A 23,941-nucleotide genomic window follows, 5' to 3' on the forward strand; every position below is an offset into this window, starting at 1 on the left:
GAACTAATCTCAGTCAGTCTGAAGAAACTCTTTGTGAGGTTGAAACCTTGCTAAGTCCAGAAATTGGCTAAAATGAACTGTTGGAATATGTTTTCTATGCCCCATATTTTTTGCACCTATGCAATACCATTTGTTTTATTACTTATTGAATAACTTCATCATGACCTTACACGAAAAAATTTATTCTGTGATGAAAGGCTACAATATAGCTTGTATGTGAAAGAAAGGAGAAAATGACAACACAGGTATTTTAATCTTTTCAGGTTATGTTGACCGCTACTTTATGTGGAGGCCCTCCCCATCCATGATCTGGAGAACTAACAGAACTGGAATTTTATCTGTTTTTTTGTTTGTTTGTTTTTCACTCTCACAAGACCAAAGACATAATCTGGCTTTACAGTGACTCAGAGATACAGGGATTAACATTCCAAAGTTGAAGCAGTTCAAGTTTTAAAAAATTTTATCAATTCCATCTTTTATTGGTTTTCAGGGTAAAAACTTGAACTCTTGAAGACAACTGAGTTAAAGTCACATTATGAGAATTCACTGGGATTTCAGAGGGGAACTGAAAATCAGTGCAAATAATAAAGATGGATTTTGAGAGAAAATCAAGTTGTTAGCCTGCAAGCATAGAAACTTCAGATGAGAGTTACACAAAGGGAAAACTCCTTCAGGCTTGTTTGGGCAGATGACATACATGCCTGACACACTCAAAATTCTATTCATAAACTCTCCACATAAACTGAGGATACAAAAGCAGCAAAGCAATCATTTTTCCTGGGCTTATTTTGCCTGTAAATTTGACCCAAATATGCCTGCACAGAAAGCAAATGCTCTGCTTCCAAGCTTTACAGAGAATAGTAACATCTTTAAACTAATCCCATACTTTGAAATGATATATCCCGCAATGAAAAACAATGTTATGAGCACTCTTACATCTTAAAAGATTCATTCACAGTCAGGCTGAAGCGGTTCCCGAGAACATATATACATATGTTTTGCTGTTTTCCCTCACCTTTGAAAATACCTAGCATCAATAGCCCCTATGATTTTATAAGTCCTGAGCAACCTGGTCTGACCTCGTAGCTGATCTGGTTCAAGCAAGAGGTTGGTCTAGAGACCTTCTGAGGTGCCTTACAATCTGAATTATATGATTCTAGAATACAAAAATATGACAGCAATACTATAATTAATGGATTAAAAATATAATCAAATAAGAACACAACCATTGGCCCAAAATAAAGTGAGTTCTTGCAAAAATACAGCTCAGTGTGATTGAAAAGGAAAGACTGCTACCAAAAGCTCATTCTCATGAAATGCATCTAGAGTTAATAGTCAATTTAAAGGTAATCTAAGTTATGCTTTTCCCACAAGAAAGCGATTGTGCTGGAAAAGACATGATAGTCTGTTATTATCTTATGCTGTAAGACAGAGTTCAAGTAACTTTATCAGGAGAAGTTATCTAGTTTCAACATCAACAGTGCTATAGCATCTGCTAAAGGTGCCTGCTGTCATAAGCGTCACTGTCATCCCCAGCAGCCTCTCACTTAAATATAGACAAACTAATCTGAAAACATACAGCATCCCAGTATCTACAGGTAAGGACAACTTCTTCCATCCAATATCAAGCAGTACAAGAGGAGACTGAATGGAGATGAGACAGCTTTCTTACACTAGCACACTGCTTACAGGGATAAAGGTACACTTGAAAGACTGATTGAACTAAAAGTAGTAATGAATGAATACTTGTACTCAACTGTCACCAAAGTGGTACATGACAAACTACAGATTTTTTTTAGAAGAAGAAATGATTATGGTAACCATACAATCTCTCTGAGTACTTGAGGTGACAAAACATATCTGCATTGTATTATTGTCTTTAACAACTTTCTGGAAGAAAAACAAATCAGAAAACATAAACATACTTTTGCATAGCCAAAACACAGCAAAGAAATTCAGGAGAGGCTGCTTGTTTACCAAAAAGTTCCCGGTAGCCTCTTGCACAACAGCTAGCCTATCTCAGCAGCTCAGCACCTGAAGCTCACTAGCAAGCAGTCCTCGCATCCCACATACTTTTTCATTGAATAAAAGCATCATTCCAATAATTTCTCAATAAAAGAGCTACATGATAGCCATAAAAAAGAAATAAAAGACTTATGCAAAAGAGTTTTGAACTCATTAGGAAGTGGAATGAGGTAGAAAAATTCCATTTAGTAAAAACTTAAGTTTTGAAATTGGTTTCTATGCAGAAGAAAAGCACTCTAATCTCTGGAGGAAGAAAAATTCCAAACATTCACAAAAACAAAAATGTGTTGTTGTTCTCAAATTTTCCAAGACATTATATACTCAACATAATGCATATAAAAACAAAAGGAAAGAAAAGAAAACTAAACTAAATATATCAACATTATCAAAACAAAATGAGAAAGAGGAAATAGCTAAGATACTTCCCTCCTGACACCCTTCCCCCACCAACCACCATCACCAAAATGAACATAGTAATTCTGGCCTAAACCCTAAACCTAACCAAGCAGCAGCTTGGTCTAGAGACCTCCAGAAGGCCCTTGCTATATAAACTATTCTACAATTCAATAAAGAAAAGTAATACATAGAGTCTGAAAATCAATATGCTCCATTATTATCTTCTGAGGATGTTTGGAAGAGATCAAACTATACTGATAAAAACAGTCTGAATTTGTGAGATTCATGATTGTTATCTGTATTTAATTGAACCTGAGTGTAATACAGGTTCCCAAGTAACTTAAGAATATAATTACACAATCATATAGCTAATTTCCCAGTCTCATAATAAACAACGAATACTGTACAGGTTTTCATTAAAATAAAAGGTTTTTTAGAGACTTGTAAATACTTGTAAAAACAAAATATTCTGAAGAAGGAATCTTTAGACAGCTGCCTGCAATACGAAAATGACCACAGACACAAACGCAAAAACATTTGCACTTACAGTTCTATTGCCTTGTTCCACATGATAACATATCCAGAAAGAATGAAGGACTCAATATTTACAATATGTGTATTTCCCCTCTCTGTTCCAACATAAAGCCATTTACTCTGGAAAGGTAGATGGCAGTAAGTAATCCTGTAAAGGAGAAAAAAAAAAAGGAACTAAACACTGTATCAGGAGTATTTTCAACACATTTACAGATGAAATATGTGTCCTTTGCATTTTAGAAATTGAAGAAAGGCTGCACAGCCTTTTTCAGCAAGTGCAGTTTTTGCAGGTCATCTGCAAGAAAATCACACTAGAAAACGTGAAACAAAAAAGGCCCATCCCGCCTGCCTACAGTAAGGGCAGGCAAAAAGCACCACAGCACTTGAGCACAACACTAGTTACATCATCCCTAAATTTGCAAATTGCACTATGCAAGTATCCAAGATTCTCAAGCTAGGCTTTCTTATTTTCATCCTTACAATAAGCTATTCTTCCAATTCATAAAGAGGAAGTTAGTGGGACATCAGCACGATCCATGTTTTGAACAACGGATGTGTAACACCGGCATTCACACAAGGAAACATTCACTTTATTGGCTGCCAGTTGGGAAGAGTAGGGCACTAGACAGAGCACTACCAAATGCAATTAAGCATTATACGATATATGCTCTGAATCCTAAATTCATCTCATTCTTACAGGGTGATACACCAGTGCTGTATTTGTTTGGATGCCAGGATAATGTCTCAGGATAATACCTAAAAATTTGCACAGATACGATGAATGAGTAGATTCAGGTTTGTTTTATATTATAGTACTCACATTCAAACAAAACTGATTCCACATAAAATATAAAACCATTTATGGCTGAAATGTATTTGAAAGCATGCTACCTACACAGACTGAAACTTCATCTGATCTTATGGTAAAGCCTTGGGAATTTTGGCAAATAGCAGTTATTTTGCTTGGTAAGCCATATATGATTACATTTATCAGTCAATTCCACAAGCAAAGTATTTCTAGCTTTGATACACAAGCTGGAGTCAACAGCTATGCAATACTTTTAACCTTAAAAAGAACAAACAAACAATGAGCAGTATTCACGAACCTATATACTTCCAAGTTATATTCTTATGGTATACCAATCTTTTTGAATTCATTATAAAAGAATGAGAGGAGTGCTGACTATCTTCCAGTAATCTAACCTTACATCTGTAAAGTCCCCTGAGTAGACAAGCATTTGCCGCCCTTATAATTAAAGGATTTGTTTAACATTCATACAGATTTCACATATTTTCTATAATTGTTCCCTGTATGGGAACTCTCATCAGACAGAAAGATTCCAAACAGATTTATACAGTATTTGAATAGTTTTACAATTTTCAAAATATCTGCTCAAGTGTTAGAACATTTACTGCTGAATGCATTAAAGTGAGCAAAATGTATTTGCACTTTATATATCAGTCTAGATTGAACACAGTTAAGATATGTAGTCTTCAAATCCTGATTTATGGGGAAAATTGTCACTAAATAAGGACTCCAGCACAAGGCTTGCCCTTCACAGATATCCTATTTTGTTGATTCGGTTGAGACTGAAATATGATACAAGCTTTGTTCTGTCCTTCTGTGCAGGAGTACATTTTTTTATTAGTGGTGTAATTATGGCAGTGATACTACTGCCTGTAGTGGGAAGAGAATTAAGTTTTTCAAGACAATGACTTTCAAAATGGGAATTACAGCTTAGTGTGTATAAAATAAAAAGTCTTCAAGCAGCAACTTGGTATTTGTATTGTGGGTGCAGCCAAATCGACAATTACCTGAAACAAGTAATTGCAGTAGTAGTATCTCACCTACATTTTGCTTGCTGGAACTTTAGCTCTTAGCTTTATTGCTCCCTTCATAACAAAGAAAAAAATACCCTTCCCATTTTGCAGTTGTATGATGTGAAGGTACTTTTCATGTTTCTCCTGATCCTTTTGTTCTTTAAACTAAACAACTCAAATTTCTTTCTCCGTAGAAGCACCATTTACTGTACTTCTGGTCAGATTCAAATTTAGACCAAATTTTTATTTTTCTAGTTTCTATACTAGCTCTGCTTTTCTCTCTTGTACTCCAAAGTGTTTGTGGTACATGCACGTTTTATTAGGTCCCAGTCCCATGCAAAAATCTCCCTGGATGCCTGGCTGATTAATCCTCCTAACCATCTCACATTAATGCTTATTCAATGCTTGCTTGTAGTAAACTGTTAAATTCCAGGAAGAGAAAAAAAATTGTGTCTTTGATGGTGAAAGCTGTCTAATGACTGACAGATGACTCGTGAGTGACAGAGTGAACCCTATTTGACTTGAATATTGCTACTCCAAATTCTTGCATTAGTGTTATCAAGCTAGCAGGTTTAAGGTAATGTAGAACCACAATAATTTTCATTGTTCTGACAAACTCATTCACAAGCCAGTACTGTATACATTAAAAAAATAGATCTGCCAAGCACAAGCCTGAAGCCAGTATCTAGATGATGAACAAAGAATCAAAATCACCCCTGACCCAATGCAACACTGTTTTTGCTTGCTATTTTTCCATTTTTGAAATTTGCTTCTAATAGTTCTAGGTTATGATCTCCAGCATGTACTGCAACCACCTTCAAATGGAAGTCTAATTGCCCAACTATTGCATTACCTCTATTTGCCCACCATGAGTTTAAAAATTCAAGAGCAATGTTTCAAGAGCAATGTCCTGCTTTAAGAGCATGATCAAACCAGAGCATAAATCAGTGGCCATCAGTAGCTATTCTCATTTTCTGATGTGGCCAGTACACCAACAGCTACTAAGTCTGGATATGTAGTACGACCAGAAGAGATGACAACAAAGACAATGACCACAAAGACTACTGCTGTCTTAAGCACAGCTATTTCTTCTTAAATAATTTTGTTTTGTTAAAATTATAAGACAGCCAATGAGAAAATATTCTGCATAGTCTTTCTTCCTCAATGAAAAGACTACAGTATAAGACTTGTTTACCAAAATTGTTACTACACAGTATCAAACACTGCCTTTTAGAATATGTGAGTTGATAAGAAAATGCAATCTCCTTAAAGAAATCTGTGTCTAAAAAAAACCAGCAAAAAATAGTGATCAGGATGAAAACATTGAAGTCTCTGTACACCTCTATTTGTCCTTCAATATCACAGTATAAAACAAAGTCCAATATGTATATAATATGAAATTAAAACAACAGAGAAAATGCCAAAATATACATAAAACATCCTGGTTTTCCACTATAGTAATATAAAAATAGTACACAAGTTGTCCTAGCTATCGACTGACTACATGTAATAAACTTACAAATATTTTAGAAATTAAAAACATATTAAAGCATAGGACATTATTAGGTGTTTTAATACAATGTGTTGTTAGGCTTCACCAAACAAAGTAAATGATTTTCACTTTCTCAGAAAACTATGCACTTTGCTGGAGTAGTTTCCTTAACGTTATATAAACTGAATGCAAACTGTTTTATGGTATTACTGAATTTTGTTTTACAGAAAGTATTAACTTGACTTTAAGACTTGAAAGCTTTGACTCAGATTCATAATGAAAATATTCCATTTCAGCAAGTACTACAGCTATATAATGATTTCTTCAGGAGAAAATACTAAAATTTTTACTGTGCAAGGAAGGCATCTCTCTATTAGTCATATATTCCCCAAGTATATTAAGGTGTCTTTTGATGCCTGTACAAAAGCCAGTCAACCATTTTCACATTAAGAAAGCATGAATCAGAGTGGTTTTTGCAAGTATGAAGCGTTTCTACTTAAACAGGTTTTCAATCTGAGTGAGATAACATGAAACCTGATTAAAAGGAGTCCTGAGAATTTGCTCAACATTGGCTACTTACAGGAAGTCAACAACAGCAGTGGATATTCAACATTCTTAGGAGCCAGATGTTAAATAGCAGCAAAATCAATACAAATTTCATTGGCCATTACAAGATATAGTAAAAAGTATGGACCAATACCATTAAAGGAGTTCCTATGCAGCCAAAAATAAACTAGAACATTGTATCAGTTTTTCAAGGTATTCAAAACACAAAGCAGGATATAAAATGTAATAAAAATTAATAAGCACCAAACAAAACATCTAAATCAGAATTTATTAGGCAAAAATTCACTAGATAATTTTAGAAGTGTTTTCAGGATTTTTATATAAGCTATGAGAAATAACACCATAATTTAATGGGACATTATCAAAAACTAAAACAAAAAATTAAATCTCATTTTAAAAAGGAATTTATTATTCTTGATTAGCAAATCTTGAGATAAATTTTTTAAGAAAATCAAAGTACTCCACAGACTAAGCATTCTGACCAAAAAAAGTTCATTGCAGCCTACTAGAATATCAGGAGTTTTTAGTAATTTAGACTGCTACATTCCCTCATATACTAGTAAATTGTTTAGATGGCTTAATATCATCTTTCTTGCAACAATACTGAAAAGTAAAGGGAAATCATATTGTTCTCAGAAATATAAAGGATAATGTCCAGAACACTTCCTGCTACTTCGTTATTTCTGTTTTTTCCTGGGGGCTTTGATTTCATATCTTAAATTCAAAACTGTAACTGAATTTATATTACCATATGCCTTTCTTCCCATAGATAATCTTAAATATGGGCAAGCATTCAACACGAACCAGCCCTTACGCCAGGAACTGACTGGCAGTAAGAAGGGTTTGGTTTCTAAAAGTTCCCACTAAAAACAAACATCAGCTCAAATCCCCCCTCAGAAACTACCAAACTAAATTACTCTATCTCCTTATTCAGCATGTTTACAGAAAGAAGGTTTAAGCAGAATGTAAGAAGACGAGAAAAATAAGGGATGACAGAAGGAAATGTAACCCTTCGGAAATGTAAATAACTAACAGCAAGCAAGCCTGCTAGCTGCAAGGCAGAGCAGCCATAATGTGGCCCAGGCTCCTCTCATAGCTGTAAGTGACTACTAAGCTATCTAACCATGGTCTTAAACCTAATTCATAAGGCATTAGCATCCAAACATGGGTAAGTCCTTCTGCTGAGAAAGCTGATCTGCTTCCTGAAAAGATTATACCAGTCTTAGAAGTCTAACTTTTAGTTAGTGATCACAACTTCCCTTCTGGCTCATGGGATTGTCTCCAAAGTGCTTGATTGAATCCAATGTTTTCTGTGCTCTCCTTTAATTTATGTTACTCACCTCAGCTGGCCAACACCAGTAGTTGATTGCCACCTGATACGCTAGCCATCATCCTCAGAACTAGCAAATGACTGGCTGCTGTTCTATCAGATCCTCTTTTAAAACAACTCTTTTTAGAGAGAAATCTGTGGCCTGTGCAGCCCTCACTGAACCTTCACAACAGCAGAGGAAAAGTGCTAGGGAAAGGCCTTTCCCTTTCTTTTTGACCTGTGCAAGATTTCTTCCTGCCAGTATGGCATCTACAGCTGCATAGGTGCCTTGTGACTTTATATGCAGTCCTCTTCTCCCTACATCAGCAGGCAAAAGTGTTATTTCAAATCTCCTCCCCCCCCTTGGCTTTTTTTTGAATAACACAAAATGTCCTCACTGATGAAAGTAAGGCTGGGCTCCTCTAGTCAGTTCCCCCTCATTCTTCAGTGGTAGAAAACAGATTACCCCTTTCTGAGAGCAGTTATCTTCAGAAAGTGTTGGGCTGCTTTTCAGTGGGTTTATGAGCAAGCGTTTCAGCTGAAATTATTGCTTTAAGTCACAAAATGCACACAAGTACATTTAGATAGGTATTCATGTGGTGTAACAAATCAGTAGCCTCCCTGAAATACCTAAACAGAAGCCCAGGCTATACGTACAGTCAATGAAGACAGTAAGTTGTCTCCAGCAGACCATTTAGAGGATGTAAGTTAAAAGATGGTTGCACTCTGGAGGTATCTTTTTTTCTTCCCGGACTATGCAGAACACCAGAGCTCATCTGCTGCGTAAATACTTTATAAAACGCAACCTTGAAGTATCTAGTAGTATATTGTTAAAGATTAGTTAAAATTCAAATCTCAAATTTATAACTCTAATATATTTATGTAAGCTGATTCTGAATTAAAAAAGGAGAAAATAGAATGATTTTCAGAATACAGTTTAGAAAAGCAACTTCCTTAAAATAAATGATTAAAATAGCTGATATTAGGTAACTGCATAATAAATAAGAGAGAATACTTAAGAATGCTGCTTTAAAATGATAAATAAATGAAATATTAGCAATAAGAATATGCAAATAAACTTACAATTCTGAAGAAAAAGTCATACATTTGCCTTAAGGTCCAACACGCATAGGGTTGTTTTGGTTATTTAGAAAATGAAAAACTATAAGGATGATTTCTGCACATTTTAATCATCCGAATAGTTAAGGTGTGTAAAGGACATGTGCATTAGCAATAATCCATGCAGTCTGCCTTTCATATATCATGTGTTTGCAGCCAGATGGCTGTGCAGTTCCCCAGGCAGACTGGAGTTGTGTCTGCCCCTAGTAATCCTAACAGTGTTTCCCTGCAGCATATAAGAACTATTTAGCAGGAAGTTCTAGGAAGGCAAAAATCCAAGATGAACTCCATTATTAGAACTCCAATGTTTAATTTAAACATTTAGTTTAATTTAGTTAAAGTATGTGCACAGTGTATAAGGCTGACATAGAAATATAGGAAATACTTATTAATTAATAACTTGCCTGACTCACAGTCAGATGAAATACAGAGCAATTCAATACATCTGGTCAGTTTTTCATTTCAGGGTTTTTATGACACCATATTACAACACAGAGTTTTATTTCATTCAGAATATATTCTCCACATACCACACAAGGTCAATCCAAACATTTATAGTAGTCCAACTCAGGTAAGCCAGATCAGTATGGTAATTTCACATAATTTGAACAGAAAGAAAACTACATAAAGGTGTGGAATTCTTGGCATGGAATCAGGCACTTTTTTTTAGGAAAAAAGGAAAGTATAAACTAAATAAGGGAAAGCATTGCTCAATTATCAAAAGATGTACTTTTTGCTTATGTATCTTACCACTTTTTAGTCCTATATAGTCAATAAAATATCTGACAAATAGACATTTTTCACATGCTTGTGCATCAGCAATTATCAAAATAATCCAAATCAAGTCTTATTATTAAAAAGGAGGTGTTACACCTCCTCCATCACTTATCACATCCTCAACCGAACAAAGAAAGATTGGGAGATTAAAAAAAAAAGTCATAGTTAATGGTGATTACTTTAGTACTAACCAGAGACAGGCTGGTAATGACCATATTATAGTTTAAAAAGAAAAAAAAAAAGGAAAAAAAAGTAGTTATGGGACATGAGGAACAAATCAAAATTAAATTGGAAAAGCAGTATTTCAGAACTGAAATTTAATGAGTATTAAGAGGGAAATATGAATATTTATATATATATACATTTATATAAAAGAGGGAAATATCATATAAATGATTTTGGTTTTGTATGTCTGCAATATTTCCTCCAAACAAATTTGGAAAAATACTGAGATGGATGAATCGGAATTGATAGTGATCCTAGTAGAATGAATCAAACATGCCTTTGACACTGATCTTTGTAGTCCATTTTCGTTTAAATGCAATTTGGCTATATTTAAATTAAGAAAAATCCTCTATGTTCCATGTATATTTTCCTCTAACATTGTCAGTCAACCTTTGTTTTGGATTAACATTAATTGCTCCTTCTTATTTTGTTTTCATTAATTACATAGGAAAAATTTAAGCAGAGCTGAAAACCCACTACATAACTTGTTAGATGCTCATGACAGCATAATGAAGACATTGCGGTAAAATCCACCATTATTATTTGCAGTTTCTGAACACAAAAGCAGCATTAAGGAAAATGATATTCTGAAAACACTGCATGAACATTATCTTCTCTAGATTTTTCCAGCTATTATATAGGCTGCTCAAAATTATTCTTCATTGTTTTTGACTACAGTGTATACCCTACAATTACAGATTATGAAAGTACAGGGTGGGTGAAGAATATTTAATGACTAGTATAATAATTAGAACTTCTATTTTCCCATCAAATTAATCATGAGTTGAATGTGACTCCTCTGAATTTGCTTACTTACTATTTATAACTGCTTGGTGAATCATTTGTAGCAATAAATTACAGCTTATTAATGAAAGTCACAAACTGTTGACAATTAACAAGTTATTCAGTTTATTGGCTTCTGTGACTATTCACCGCCTGAATTGTCAATACTTACGGCAATAGGACCACTTGAAGATACCACTTAGTCTTAGTCTTTTTAAAGGGGCAGAGTAGTCTTTAGAGAGCAGTATTTTAAAGAAGGAGATGATAAAGTGAATTGCCCCCACAAATATGTAATCAAAGCAGTGGTAACAGTCTAATCTAATCCCATACTGAGAAGATGCCATACATCTGTTTGCCAATGCCCTTTTAAAGTATGGTATCTCAGATTGTTCAACATCTGAGCAATGCACAAACCAATTTTATTTGTCTCTATTTTACAGTATGTTAGCTACAAGTGTTCATCACAACAATAGTATTTTCACCTATAGATTTTAAGATAAGAAATAAATACTTGAAGCTCATCTCTTCTGCCTAATAAGGACTGCAGGATTTCTTCAAATAAATTACTGCTTGATCTAGAAAATGTTAAAAGATATCTGTCTTGATTTAAGGAATTCCGTTGAAGGAAGATTCCCTACAAATGAAGTACAATAAATCAGAATTCTATCTCTAAACTATAACTTCAATATAAACATCTGAAACAAAACAAAGTATTCCTCTGTTTGCGAAAACACTGTATATAATTAAAACAGTTAATTATATACACTATGTATATATTAACATAGTTAATTATATACACAGTTTCCATAAATACTATTTGGAAGGAGTGTTGAAAAATCATTTTGACTTAATGTATTTACAGTTTTATTTTAAGAAAATAGCCTAAATTGCGTTGATGGCTATTACAAATACTGATTTGTTTTGATACACCAAACAAACATTTGCTGCTATTCTGCAGTAAATTATTTAACTTGTCAACTGGCTGGTGGTTCACTGCTGCTTTTGAAGTGTTTAAGACATACATGTGTTTTTTATGGTATTCATTACCTGAAATATTTTACTTAAACAAGCTACAAGAATAAGAAAAAAGGATAAAAGAAGCAGTAAAAAAAATGTGCATAAAATGTTTCTTTCTCAAGATATCTTGGTTATGTCATTAGCTGGATTTCTTTTTTGGATCTACTGGAGCTTTCTGAAGCATCTAGATTTTCCTGATCAACCCTTTAAAGTGTTAGAAGCTAAAATAGAGAATAAAATAAAGCATTATCAGTAATAGTTTCAGCTCTTTTTCCTTCTTCTTGCCTATTAAAATGGTCCTGAGTAACAGCAGATCATGCTTCTGTTTCTTCAGAAGTGATTAGTTCCTATACAAAACTTCTGGGCAGATGAAATAATTCCATAAGCCTAAAATTAAGGTTATTATTCCGTTGTCAGTCTACCATTTCAAGCAAGTTTGCAGTCACAACTACAAATAGTAGTTTACAGCATTCCATAAATGTTTGTCTTAAGGCACAAATGATTATGTTAACTATACAAGAAACAAAATGTTACGGTAGCAACTGTAGGAGCATTTATAGTAGGTGTTATAAATTATTTACGAGCAGTTAATTCAAACTTAAAAGAACCTAGATAACTCAGAAAATGCAGTTTTAAAAATATATTAGATGCACTACGTTTTACCAGACTAAATGCATAAACTTGGAGCTCTCTCTTCAATACAGACTGAAGTATCTAGAATTTATATAAGCATAAATATAAGGCATTTAGAAAAAGCCTTACAAGGTTATTACAGCACTTTATAGCGACACTCAAAATATAAAGTATGCAGCAAGTCCTTTAAAAAAAAAAAAAAAAATCCTATTTTTTACCTTTTATTTCCTAATTCTCTTACAATTCCATAAAACATCATCTGGTCCTATTTCATACTTCATAACATACCCCAAAAGACCACTGCACTATATCTCCTTATAATTAAAAAACCCAGGCACTTAAATCCAAATCCTCAGTAACTCAGTGGCTCCCTGCAACAGCAACACTGCATCATTTTATCCTGCATTCCTAGATCTCCAGAACATTTTAAAGGTCATCCTCAAAAACCCTGCTTGCAAGAGTACCCCAATTTCGGTAGTCTACACTAACTTTTTTCATCTTCAAGATGACAGAAAACTGCTTTCCTTTCTCTGGGACAAATGCACAACAAAGAGACATGCTCATTTGTCAACTCCCATTTTATGCTTTTGATTGTAAACTCTGATTTCTTGTATGTTGGAACAGGTCACTGACCATGATGTGCTCTCCCTGACTAGATCTTTAATACAATATAGCTGTGTAACCAGTGGGCTTGGAACTAGGGAATGAGACAAGGAAACTAAACGTATTTTCAGCATGGAAACTTGCTTCCTTAGCAGAAAGAAAGCACGACAGTGTCCTACTTTCCATTGCCTTTCAATTTGTTTCTGATGTCAGCTCAAGGCCTTAGACAACAGAGCTGAGAAAAGTTCCACAAAATCAGTGAAGTGAGAAAATTAATGAAACGGTGTAGGCAAACAGACGAGATCGTTGCTTTCATCTTTAAGGGAAAGACGGTGCTCATGATTTTTCTCTTGTCTGTTGGCTTGTGAAATCAGTTTCTTTTTAATAGCACTTCATCTGCTCTCCATTAATTTTTTTGAAGGTTAAATAAAAATGTAGTTTTTACATCACCATCACAATGCTTGATATTGTGATGGTGATGGACATTGCAGTCCACAATAACAGCATTCTGTTTCATCTTAGCAATAATGGAAAACCAAAAAAGAAAAGATAAAAGAGTGGAGTGGAGTTCTCAAGAGAAAGTTTTTGATTCATTTCCTTCATTGATTCTGTAAAAGCTGCATAAAAAAATAAATAAATAAGAATAGTTGCCGCCTTCATTTCATCTAACACGGATGCTATAAAAAGAAAATGCATTTTTTGCTTCCTAACCTTACGGCTTCAAAATAGTAATTTGAGACTTACCTCAGAGATAAAAGGTTGAAGCTAAACAGCTTGGCTTTTCATAGCTTTGAGAAAGGTAAACTAAAGATATGCCACTGCTTCATCCCCAAAACAATTTGCTGCAACATACAGAAATCTGTGTTCTCACTATTTTATATCAATACTGTTATTTTCACAGAACTGGTAAGGTTGGAAGCGACCTCTGGAGATCATCCAGTCCAACCCGCCTTCTCAAGCAGGGTCACCTACAGCATGTTAGACAGGGTTGCATCCAGGTGGGCCTTGAAGATCTCCAGAGAAGGAGACTCCACAGCCTCTCCGGGCAACCTGTGCCAGTGCTCTATTTTGAGTGATTATCAGGATTATATCAGTCTTTATAATTGATTTCACAGTAAAAAAAAATTTAGTTTTATATGTATGTGCATGTATGTGTGTCTACATTTTCTGTGTATACGCACTTTATTTTTTTTAAAAAAACAGCTTCCATCAATTATAATCATGTAATAGTATTGGAGACCAGCTGTTATTGTTTGTTATGCTTCAGCAGACAGGGACTCTGTGATTAACAGTCTCTGTTTTTCTGCAATCTGTAGTCTCTCTTCTCTTCTTGCTCGCACACTGCTTAATGAAATAATCTCAACATTGTCATTACTGGCTCTATTTCTGATTTACTGGAATAACGCCTAGAGTTTATCATGACAGAAGGAAAAGTGTCCTAAATCACTACACTGGATTCTGCTTAATGCTGTTATGTGCTTGAACAGGAAAGGGGTGATATGGTTTCCAAGAACAAAATGACTTCATGGGAAAGACTGGTTATACAAGATGTCTTAAAATTTAAATTTGAAAATGTGACAGTAGTAAAATGTAAAATTAAAAATCGAATTCCTGTAACAGTATACTGTAACATTTTTTCAGGTAACAACCTGAAAAAAAACAACTGATAATGTAGACTATTCCACACTGAATTGGAGTTTACACTCTTATCTGAATTTACTTAAATTTTTGATGAAATCTTTTTGTGCTGTTGTCTAATATATGTATGTATGAATGATATGAACGGGATGACCTAACTATGACGATTAGGTTATAATGTATTTTTGTTTTACAATAGTGGAAATCTCATTTGTTATAACTAAGGCTGAAAACACTGACGATAAATATACGGTAGAGCGTATATATTTTGTTTTCTGCTATCCAAATTTGGCAGTGCAGCTGCTATTGGGAATACAACATAACATGTCATCCAGTGTTGCCTCAAAAAAGTGGAAATTTTATGACAAACATGATATATTTTTCTACAAGCTATTAGAAATAACAACCATACTGCTTAGTATAGATCTAAAATTTTTCAGAATATAGTAACATGTCTAGTGCTGAGAGTTAAAGGATTTTTCTGAGGAAAGAAACCAACACAAACAAAATACTCAGACAGATAATCAGTGGTGGCTGGTTGACAGAAGACTTGAAATATTATTTCAGAATGTGTTTTTCTTCCCTACTGTAAGTACAGTAGAACTGTAAGAACAAAAGTAGAGTAGAAAATAAGAACAAAACTGCACAGAGATTTCTGCAACACGGAATTTTGAGGAGATATCTGTTTTCTCACAGAAATAAGAGAAGGAAGTAGAATCAGAGTGACACAGAGGAAGACATAATCTGGAAGAGAGGGTTTGTCAGGGCATAAGGCCCTCTCATATCCATACTGTTGCCAAGTCCTCAGCTAACCGTACTAAGTAGGCATTCTTCTCCAGCAGTTCTATGGGTCAGGATTGTTTCATATATGTGCATACACACATGTAGAGCAAATTGAAAAAAAATATTAACTCTAATAACTAAATTTCACTTTTCAAACATTTTAACCATGCTGTATTTATAGCCACAATATTTGGCTTACTACCAGTTAGGAACAGCAACTCTGGTGTTTCAGAGCTGAGAAACGTCTTGCTTGGAAACTTTCATTTAATATGCTTTCTGCAGCACAGTAGAGTCCCAGATCAAATCCAATGATTCTCCTATTCATTTCAATGGGCTTTAGATCAGGTCACAAAATATTTTTTGTTAAAAGCTTTAAATAAACTAATAATGGCCAAATGGGGGAAATGGTCATGATCTGCTACGGTTTTAGCAAATAGGGAAAAGTAGAAGTGACTGGTTGTAAGCCACCTTTTCAGTTCTTTGGTCCTTGCGCTATTAAATGCTGCTGTGATATCTAGAATTAATCCACATATAGGATATTAGCTGATGTTAACCTACTTTAATGCACAAATTTGAAGAAAACCTGAATTGATTTGCAATGGATTCAAAGCCAAGGAAAAGGAAAATATTTCTCAAATTATTCATCATACGTTGTCGTGATCCTTTTCAAGTCCTGGACAGATGTTTTTTAAAACAAATATATTACTTAATCAATGTAACTTGGTAGCTATATTTGCTATTTTGAGACTTTTCTGAGTAGCTACCACAAATCAAATTACTATGCATCAAATTACTATGCATATACATTACTATGTATCAAATACTGTGCTCTGTAATGTTGTTATTACATGTTTTTTAGTCTCAATATCGAAATAATAATCAGCATATATATTGAAGATCTATTTTTACACAGCTTAATATATCTTAAATAGGTCTACTTGCCTTTGTAGAAGTTAGGGTTTTTTTTAGCAAACGTGTATAAAAGCAGACACTGTGGCATGAAGTATGTTAAGGACATTTTTAACTGAAATTAAACTGAAAATAATAATGGGCAGAGTCTAGGTGGATTAAAAATTACTTTGAGGAAAGACTGTGAAAGTCATCATTAAAAAAGAACAAATACTTAAGTTCAGTGCTGAATCTGGATCTTTTTATTTTTCTACAATGCAAAATATGACTGATTCTTCTAGAAGAGAGTTTATTGCCTCATATACAGATTAGAAAACATATGTTGCTAATCATGGTAGAATCTAGATATTTCTGGAAATAGCAACCAACAGATTTCTATGGTAAACACTCAACAAATCAACAAAAAGTGACGTTACTTTAAAGTAACATTTACTCTATAGTAATTAAGCGTAGAGCAACAGTTTTAAACTCACCAGTTTAAGTACTTGCAGCACTTTCACTATTCTAGCACCAACTCATATTGCACTACAAACCCATCCAAAAAGATAAGCATAAAAAAATAAAACCAAAATAATTAAAATTAAGCTATGCTGTTGTCTATGCTGCTGTGACAATATATATTGTTATTACTAGCTCAGATTGATCAGATATGTACAATGCACACTAACTAAGGTTTTGATTTTCAAAAGGAAAAATTTTGAAAAGCCAGGGTGAAGTGAGGGAACAGGTAGACTACAAAATAAGGAACTGACTACACTCAAGGTAGATGCAAATTAAGGGCAAATTCTAAAAGAGAAGATAAATGAAATTCCAAGTGTGGTAACAAGGATCTTTAATAAATATCTGTTTACAGCTATAGAAAATATCAGAAATAGCACCTATATTTACAAGGGTGAAACATCAGTGTGAGGAATGACAGACCTCTTAAATATTCACATGTGAGACTCCTAAAGTACTCAGAATTACAGGATTAAAAAGTAACATGAGTTTACCATTGGCAGACTATTCCAAAATATCCTGATTTCCTTCTAAAAGAAAACATTTTTAGACAAGGGAAATGTAGGAGATCTAGCATATGTTGATTTAAATTAAGTATTTATAAAAAGCACTACTATAAAATTCTAGTTTTAATGCCTATTTTCTATTTTATTTTACTGGAATACAGATATTTTATTTGATATTTAAGAGGTTCTCAAGGATTAGCCTTATGGCTGATCTTGCAATTTCATAAGTGAGCTTGTCACTTACACTAACATCTTGTAAGTGGGCAGTATTCCAGAGGAGGGACAATCTGTACTAATGGAGTACAGGAAATGGGATGAAATTTAAAGCGGAAAGGGTGAGGCCTCAAATGTCAAAGAGTAAGACCTTCCACTTTAGTGTTGGAACTCACGATGTAGAAGCAACAGAAAAAGTTCATTTCAATTTCATATGTCCTGCTTTGCTTCCATTCTTCAAGCATTATACCGAAAAGCGGAGTGGTGTATGGTAGCTAGATATACATCACTGAAGTGTATTGTATGTGTTACTTGATCACAGCAAGACAATAAGCACTGATGAAACAAAGCCATGTAAAAGGAAGACGTTATTTAGGTATGCACCAGAAAACATATTCCTGATTACAAGGAAATGGTAATGGTAAAGTCCATAGCACAGATAGGATGCTTCTCCTTGTCTAGTCATTAGCTCAGTGACACTGGATGTGAGAAGACCAACCAATAAGGAAAAAAGGGAATTTAAGTACCAAATTTATGAAGGAAAATACAGATTTTTGTAGTGAGAAAAAGAGAATCGGTTATGGATATGAATGAGCTGTTTAAGTGCAAAGAAGTGAGACAAAATATTTAAAATACATGACTGGATACTAGACTGTGAATACTAGAATAAATGGATATAAAATACCCACAAATTAAGTTTATTCTAGAAACTGGAATGTTTCTTGCCATCAGAGGGAAGAGGTTCTAAAGCCATTTTCCCTAATAAGGGTAGCGGACTTGAAACTGAGTAGTTAAAAAATAGCTTGATCATTATATGAAAAGAACTATAGGAAATGGTTGGCCTGTAATCGCAGAGAACAAGACTGAGGCGTCCCTTGAGCTCCAGCCCCCACATTTAAGCCCCATTAAAGAGAAAATATTAGAAATTATGTAAATTTTCACTGTACTGTTGTGGAATTCCATAATCTCGTAAGTATAACACATTGAAACTGCTGATTCTTGACCTCAAGATGCTGATGTTTAGTACAGTTGCTCTCTCTTGAATGGTGTAACTTGAATGGAGAAATAAAAATGATATTTTTGTTTAGATACCTGCAATCCTGTGAAGTTCATCTTTGTGTGCATCTTCCTCTCATGCAGCATTTTTTTGTAATTTTGTATTATTGTATTGTAATTGTATTGTAATTTTGTATTATTTTGTAATTTTTGTATTATTCCATGCCATTTAGATTTGAAAGTCTGTAATAAATATTTTTCAGGTTCTCCCTATCTGCCTCTCTCATTAAGACTTTGAAAGATATTTTACATACTCATAAAAAAAATCAGTTTTTGCCTTGTCTTGAGCATATTATACTAATTTTCACACAAAGAATCTCTGCATCAGGAAGTTCTGTAAAAAATTCTCCAAGAAGTGGAAGTGAATGAATATCAACACCATGGCTTCTTTTGCCCTCCTCAGTTTTTTCTATCATAATCATCCTGGGAAAGTTTAAATCCTTTCCATAAACTTTCTCTCTGTGCAAAACATCGTTATAAAAATTGTAATTAGAATCTGTACTATAATAGAGCATGCATATGTCACTGCACCGAACCTATTAACTATTTTCATGTTTGACAACAGACCTCTGTCTAGTTTGAAGTATACAAACAATACAGAATTTGCAGTCAGGTAAATCAGATGCCTCCCTTATGAGCTAGGCAAACTATTACAGGAATTCAGTTCCTTGAATAGCCAGTGAGACATAATCTAAGTTTAGGAGTGTCTAACACACACGTACAGATTCGGATAGTACGGAGAATGCAGAGCCAGTCACCAATATTAATTTAATAGCCTCTTGCTGTCACTTTGATGAGGCAAACACTTACCAGCACAGAATATAAAATCCTGCCAAGATACAGCAAGGCTCTAACTGCTCTCAGGAAAGAATAAAGACCAAACGTACAAAAGAAAATTCAACTGATCCTAGAAGGTCTCCATTTTTCCTCTTTATTTCCAAGCATTGTAGTAATACCCTTTTCCACTCTATTTAAATATTGCAAAATCACCAATGTATGTACTAAATATTATTCAGCTAAAACTGACTGAGAACTGCTCCAGAAGTTACCCAGTTAAAAGGCTCTTCTTCCTCTGTGCCAGCATACCCATTACACTGACGGAAGTGTTACAGATCAGTGCCCCAGAGCCAGTCATACAAACTGTCACCTGCTGTTTGCCCAATACAGTTATGGCAATTGGGCCCAGTGCATTAAGATGGATTTAAAGACCCGACAGAATTTTTACACTGTATTTATGTACGATGAGTATAATGAGGTAATGCATAATCTGATGTAGTGCTGTCAGCTCACTTGTATTATGCCAGTTAGCACTGGATGAAATAAGAAAAAGAGGAAGGCTACCCACCAGGTCAGTTACAATGCAACTGTACTAGCTCAGTTTTGGAGAAACAGGAGATGAACCGTATTCATAAGTGAAACTAATACACACAAATCTAAAAGACCTGGATTTCACACTGTATTTGTTGCTAGTTCCCCTCTTGCCCTCCTTTATTTAAAACTATGATCACTTTCTTACACAGGAAAACTGTGTTAACTGTTTGATATTTAAAGTCATTTTTACTGAGGTTGACTCTGATTGTACTAAAATAAAAGATTAAAGTTTTTGGTAGTTCAGTTTAATCTTAATGCTCTTTACAGCGACTAAAGACAGCATCTAGTCTCACTAGCTGAGTTATTTATCTTGCCTAAAATATCCACTGAAGATGAATCTGGCATCTTCTATGATATCAAAGAAGTAAAGGGAAGGATGAATCTATGGAACATCAACATAATGTTATTCTTCATGATAACATTATGTTGAGTTCCATACTCCAAATCAATGGCTTCAAGAGCTTTGGAAGCCATTGTTATGGAGTATTCACACAAGTCAAAAAGCTTTACCTATGCTTCCTATTTGTAAACAGAACATCAAATCACACAGTATCAACCATATGCTACTGTCAAGCATGTCTAGGAGTAACAGTTTTATCATTACAGGTCTTGATTTGGTGCCAAGCAGTAAAACTAAATGCTTACATTTACATTTTTTTGAAGGTTCCTAATACTCTGATCTACCTTTCAATTGCAGCAGGAGGAAATTAAGATGGTAGTTTTGTATGTGGATACAAGGCAAAAAAAAAAGCCATATTATAAAAAGCCCAGGGCATTACACTGCAAAACAAAAATACCAGTTTGCCATTATGTCTCATTCTTCAGTGTTCCTTCTATGCATATGCCAAAGTAAAGGAGCAAAGAATTGTCAGAGACAAGTTAATATAGTTAATGTTGAAACAGTATATCCTGGAATTATTTATATTCTAGGAGTTTGCTTGTTCCCAAGAGAATACCCCTCACTAGAGGCAAAATATGTTAACAACAAATCAGAACAAGACGTAAATCTAGAAAGGTTGCTATGACTTCACGGCTACAAAAGGACGTTCTGTTAGTTAAGTGTTATTCACAAACCGAATGTTACATGGCAAATGAAAGATAAGCTGTCTTCTGTAAAACTATTAAATGCAAACACAGATCTGGTTGCAGAGTTCTCTGCACTATTTATCTGTGTTGCTGCCAATATCTGAGGAAAGGAATAAACATATTTTTGATGTTTGGGAGAGGAAGAATGTATACACTTGGGGAAACTGGACTCAAGTAGTTAGTTACACATGTACATAAATGCTAAGAAGAGCAGATTTTGGTCCACTATCCTGCTACCTTAAATGTCATGAAAAAGAATCAAATTAAATAATTCAACAATATGAAAACCGGCAAAACAGAAGAAAACACACTGACTAATGCACAAAGACTTAAGTAGCATTTGTCAGTCTAACAGAATCAAACAGATGTACGAATCTTGCTTCAAATATTGTAAAAGCTTAAAATGAACTGGTTCTACGTGAAATCTAATTGATTTAAGTCAAATTAACTGAGAATCTGGACGACTACAATGATCTTCCATGTGGAGATAAAATACTAGAATTTTAAGTGCATTATGTTGTACTATTTTATAAAATAAATCTCTCAGATGTTCAGGAAGAAAGATCTAAGTCAAACCACATCAAGGAGACAAAAATATTGTATGAGTAAAATTACCACCTTAATAATCCCTCAAGGGAGAAATATGTAAATATTTAAATATGTAAAATTAGAAGCAGAAACATGCACCATTCTCATAGCTAAACTGCATCTGAACTCTCCTCAAGAAAGAATTCCTGTCTATAAAGTTATTTCTTCATATTTACCAAAATCTCTTGTTAACTTAAAACTTAATGTGCTTATTTGCCATTATTATATACCACTGGATCAGGACATCTACTTGACAACCTTTGATGTGCCAATTAAGTGCTTTTCAAGGATTGTGCCTGTACCAGTTACTTAAAATACGCACAATAGAACTGATATTAGTTTGTTGGGGGGAGGGGGTTTCTCCCACTCACAATTTACTAGATTTTGATAAAAGGCTAGCTAGCTAGCTAGCTATGCTTTTTTCTTTCTTTCCCTTTTCTTTACAGATAATTCTACCTTTAAACAAAAACATTTTTTAATCTCAATTCAAATATGGCATAACACAAAATTTAGTTTTACACAAAGCTTTCCAGGATTCCAAATATCTTACTTCCAAATGTTTTGCCTGGTGTTTTAAGCTATCAGAAGCAAAAGAAATGTGCAGAAAATTTAATGACACCTTTTGCTCTCATTTAAGCCCAAATATGTGTTTACATATATTAATACGTAACATGTATATGTTTACATATATTAATATATTTACATGTATTAATTTAGAAATTCTAAAACAATTCTGACCAAGATACCATGCTAGCCACTCCAAGGAAAAAAAAAAAAAAGAAAAAAAATACCCCAATCCCTCCCCCAGCTAAATAGATGGACAGACTCTGCATTCTTTTAAGTGTAGTTTCCTTAGATTTAAGGAAGGTTGCTGACTGGAAACGTTAGACTAAGACACGCTGGAATAGATTCTACAATATTTAGATTGATCAACTACAAAAAGGAAGTAATTTACCTACCTCATGAGCATAGCAAGATTCAAATTTTTTTTACATATGTAATATTATGACTTATTGTCCAGAAGCAGCTAGCAAATGTACGTATGATTTTTGCCATCCTCCTCTATACCCACTTATTCACCCCAGTCCCAACCACTTAATGTATTTTTCCTATACGTTATAAACTCTTTTAAATAAGAATTTATATTTTGTAAATTATTATATAGTACTCCCCACAACAAACTCACAACTTGATGACATTTAAGTGTAAGCACAACATAGATACAGATTCACAATATGGATGTGAATAATAAATACCAAAGAAAAAATCTATTTCCATAGCAATTTTCAGATTTGCTCCAGACAAAGATTTGATCAACTTGTTTACTTTACAGCTGTGATAAAGTTAGTACTGATTGCTTTCACCACTGCACCTCCAGAAAGACCAAGTGCGTATACTAACAGAATTCAAATCTCATTTAGAACACTAATCAAAACTGTGCTATGCACTGTATTTATATTAAAAAAAATCCATCTCAAAGATGAAGTACAGAATAACAGTTCTGCTAAAGGATTTGCAGAAAGCTACTGCTGCATTTGTGCACTGAAACGTTCTTCTGACTACTGACCTAATTCCTTAACAAAATGACCAAACTTTTTCTTAATATAACTGTAACAATCAGCATTCCTAGTATTGCAGCATGCTTTATTTGAGCAGCTAAATACAGATTAAGGTGCCTAACTTCTGTCTATCTGAGTATGAAAATAACAACCATTGATGTAATCTATTTTGTGTAGGGATTTATAAAATTTTGTACGGTACAAGTAAAATTTAGAAAAGCAGGCCTCAGATTTATTTGAGATTTACCATAATAATGTAAAAGTCACAAATTATTTATGTCAAAATTCCAGTATTTGACAAAAAAAGAAATCCTTTCAAGGTAGAGAAATGAATTCTTACCCTGATACAGCCAGCTGAGGTACTTTGGCTTTTACTTAACAGACCAACCTAAAGGTTGACAGTGCTCATGCCCTGCCTTTAAAAAGAACTACT

The 23,941-nt window shown here is 34.1% G+C and overlaps 1 protein-coding gene across 2 annotated transcripts in view; it reads right to left on the bottom strand.

Annotated features, from left to right (window-relative positions):
* STXBP5L (syntaxin binding protein 5L) overlaps nt 1–23,941 on the bottom strand; it is a 195,663-nt gene that overhangs the window by 101,463 nt on the left and 70,259 nt on the right. For both annotated transcript variants that reach the window (XM_062571698.1, XM_062571688.1), the window contains exon 5: nt 2,969–3,103. In XM_062571698.1, the coding sequence (XP_062427682.1) occupies nt 2,969–3,103 (135 nt within the window). The remainder of the gene's footprint in view (nt 1–2,968; nt 3,104–23,941) is intronic.

Source organism: Rhea pennata, chromosome 1, assembly GCF_028389875.1.
Source record: "Rhea pennata isolate bPtePen1 chromosome 1, bPtePen1.pri, whole genome shotgun sequence".
Taxonomy (NCBI): domain Eukaryota; kingdom Metazoa; phylum Chordata; class Aves; order Rheiformes; family Rheidae; genus Rhea; species Rhea pennata.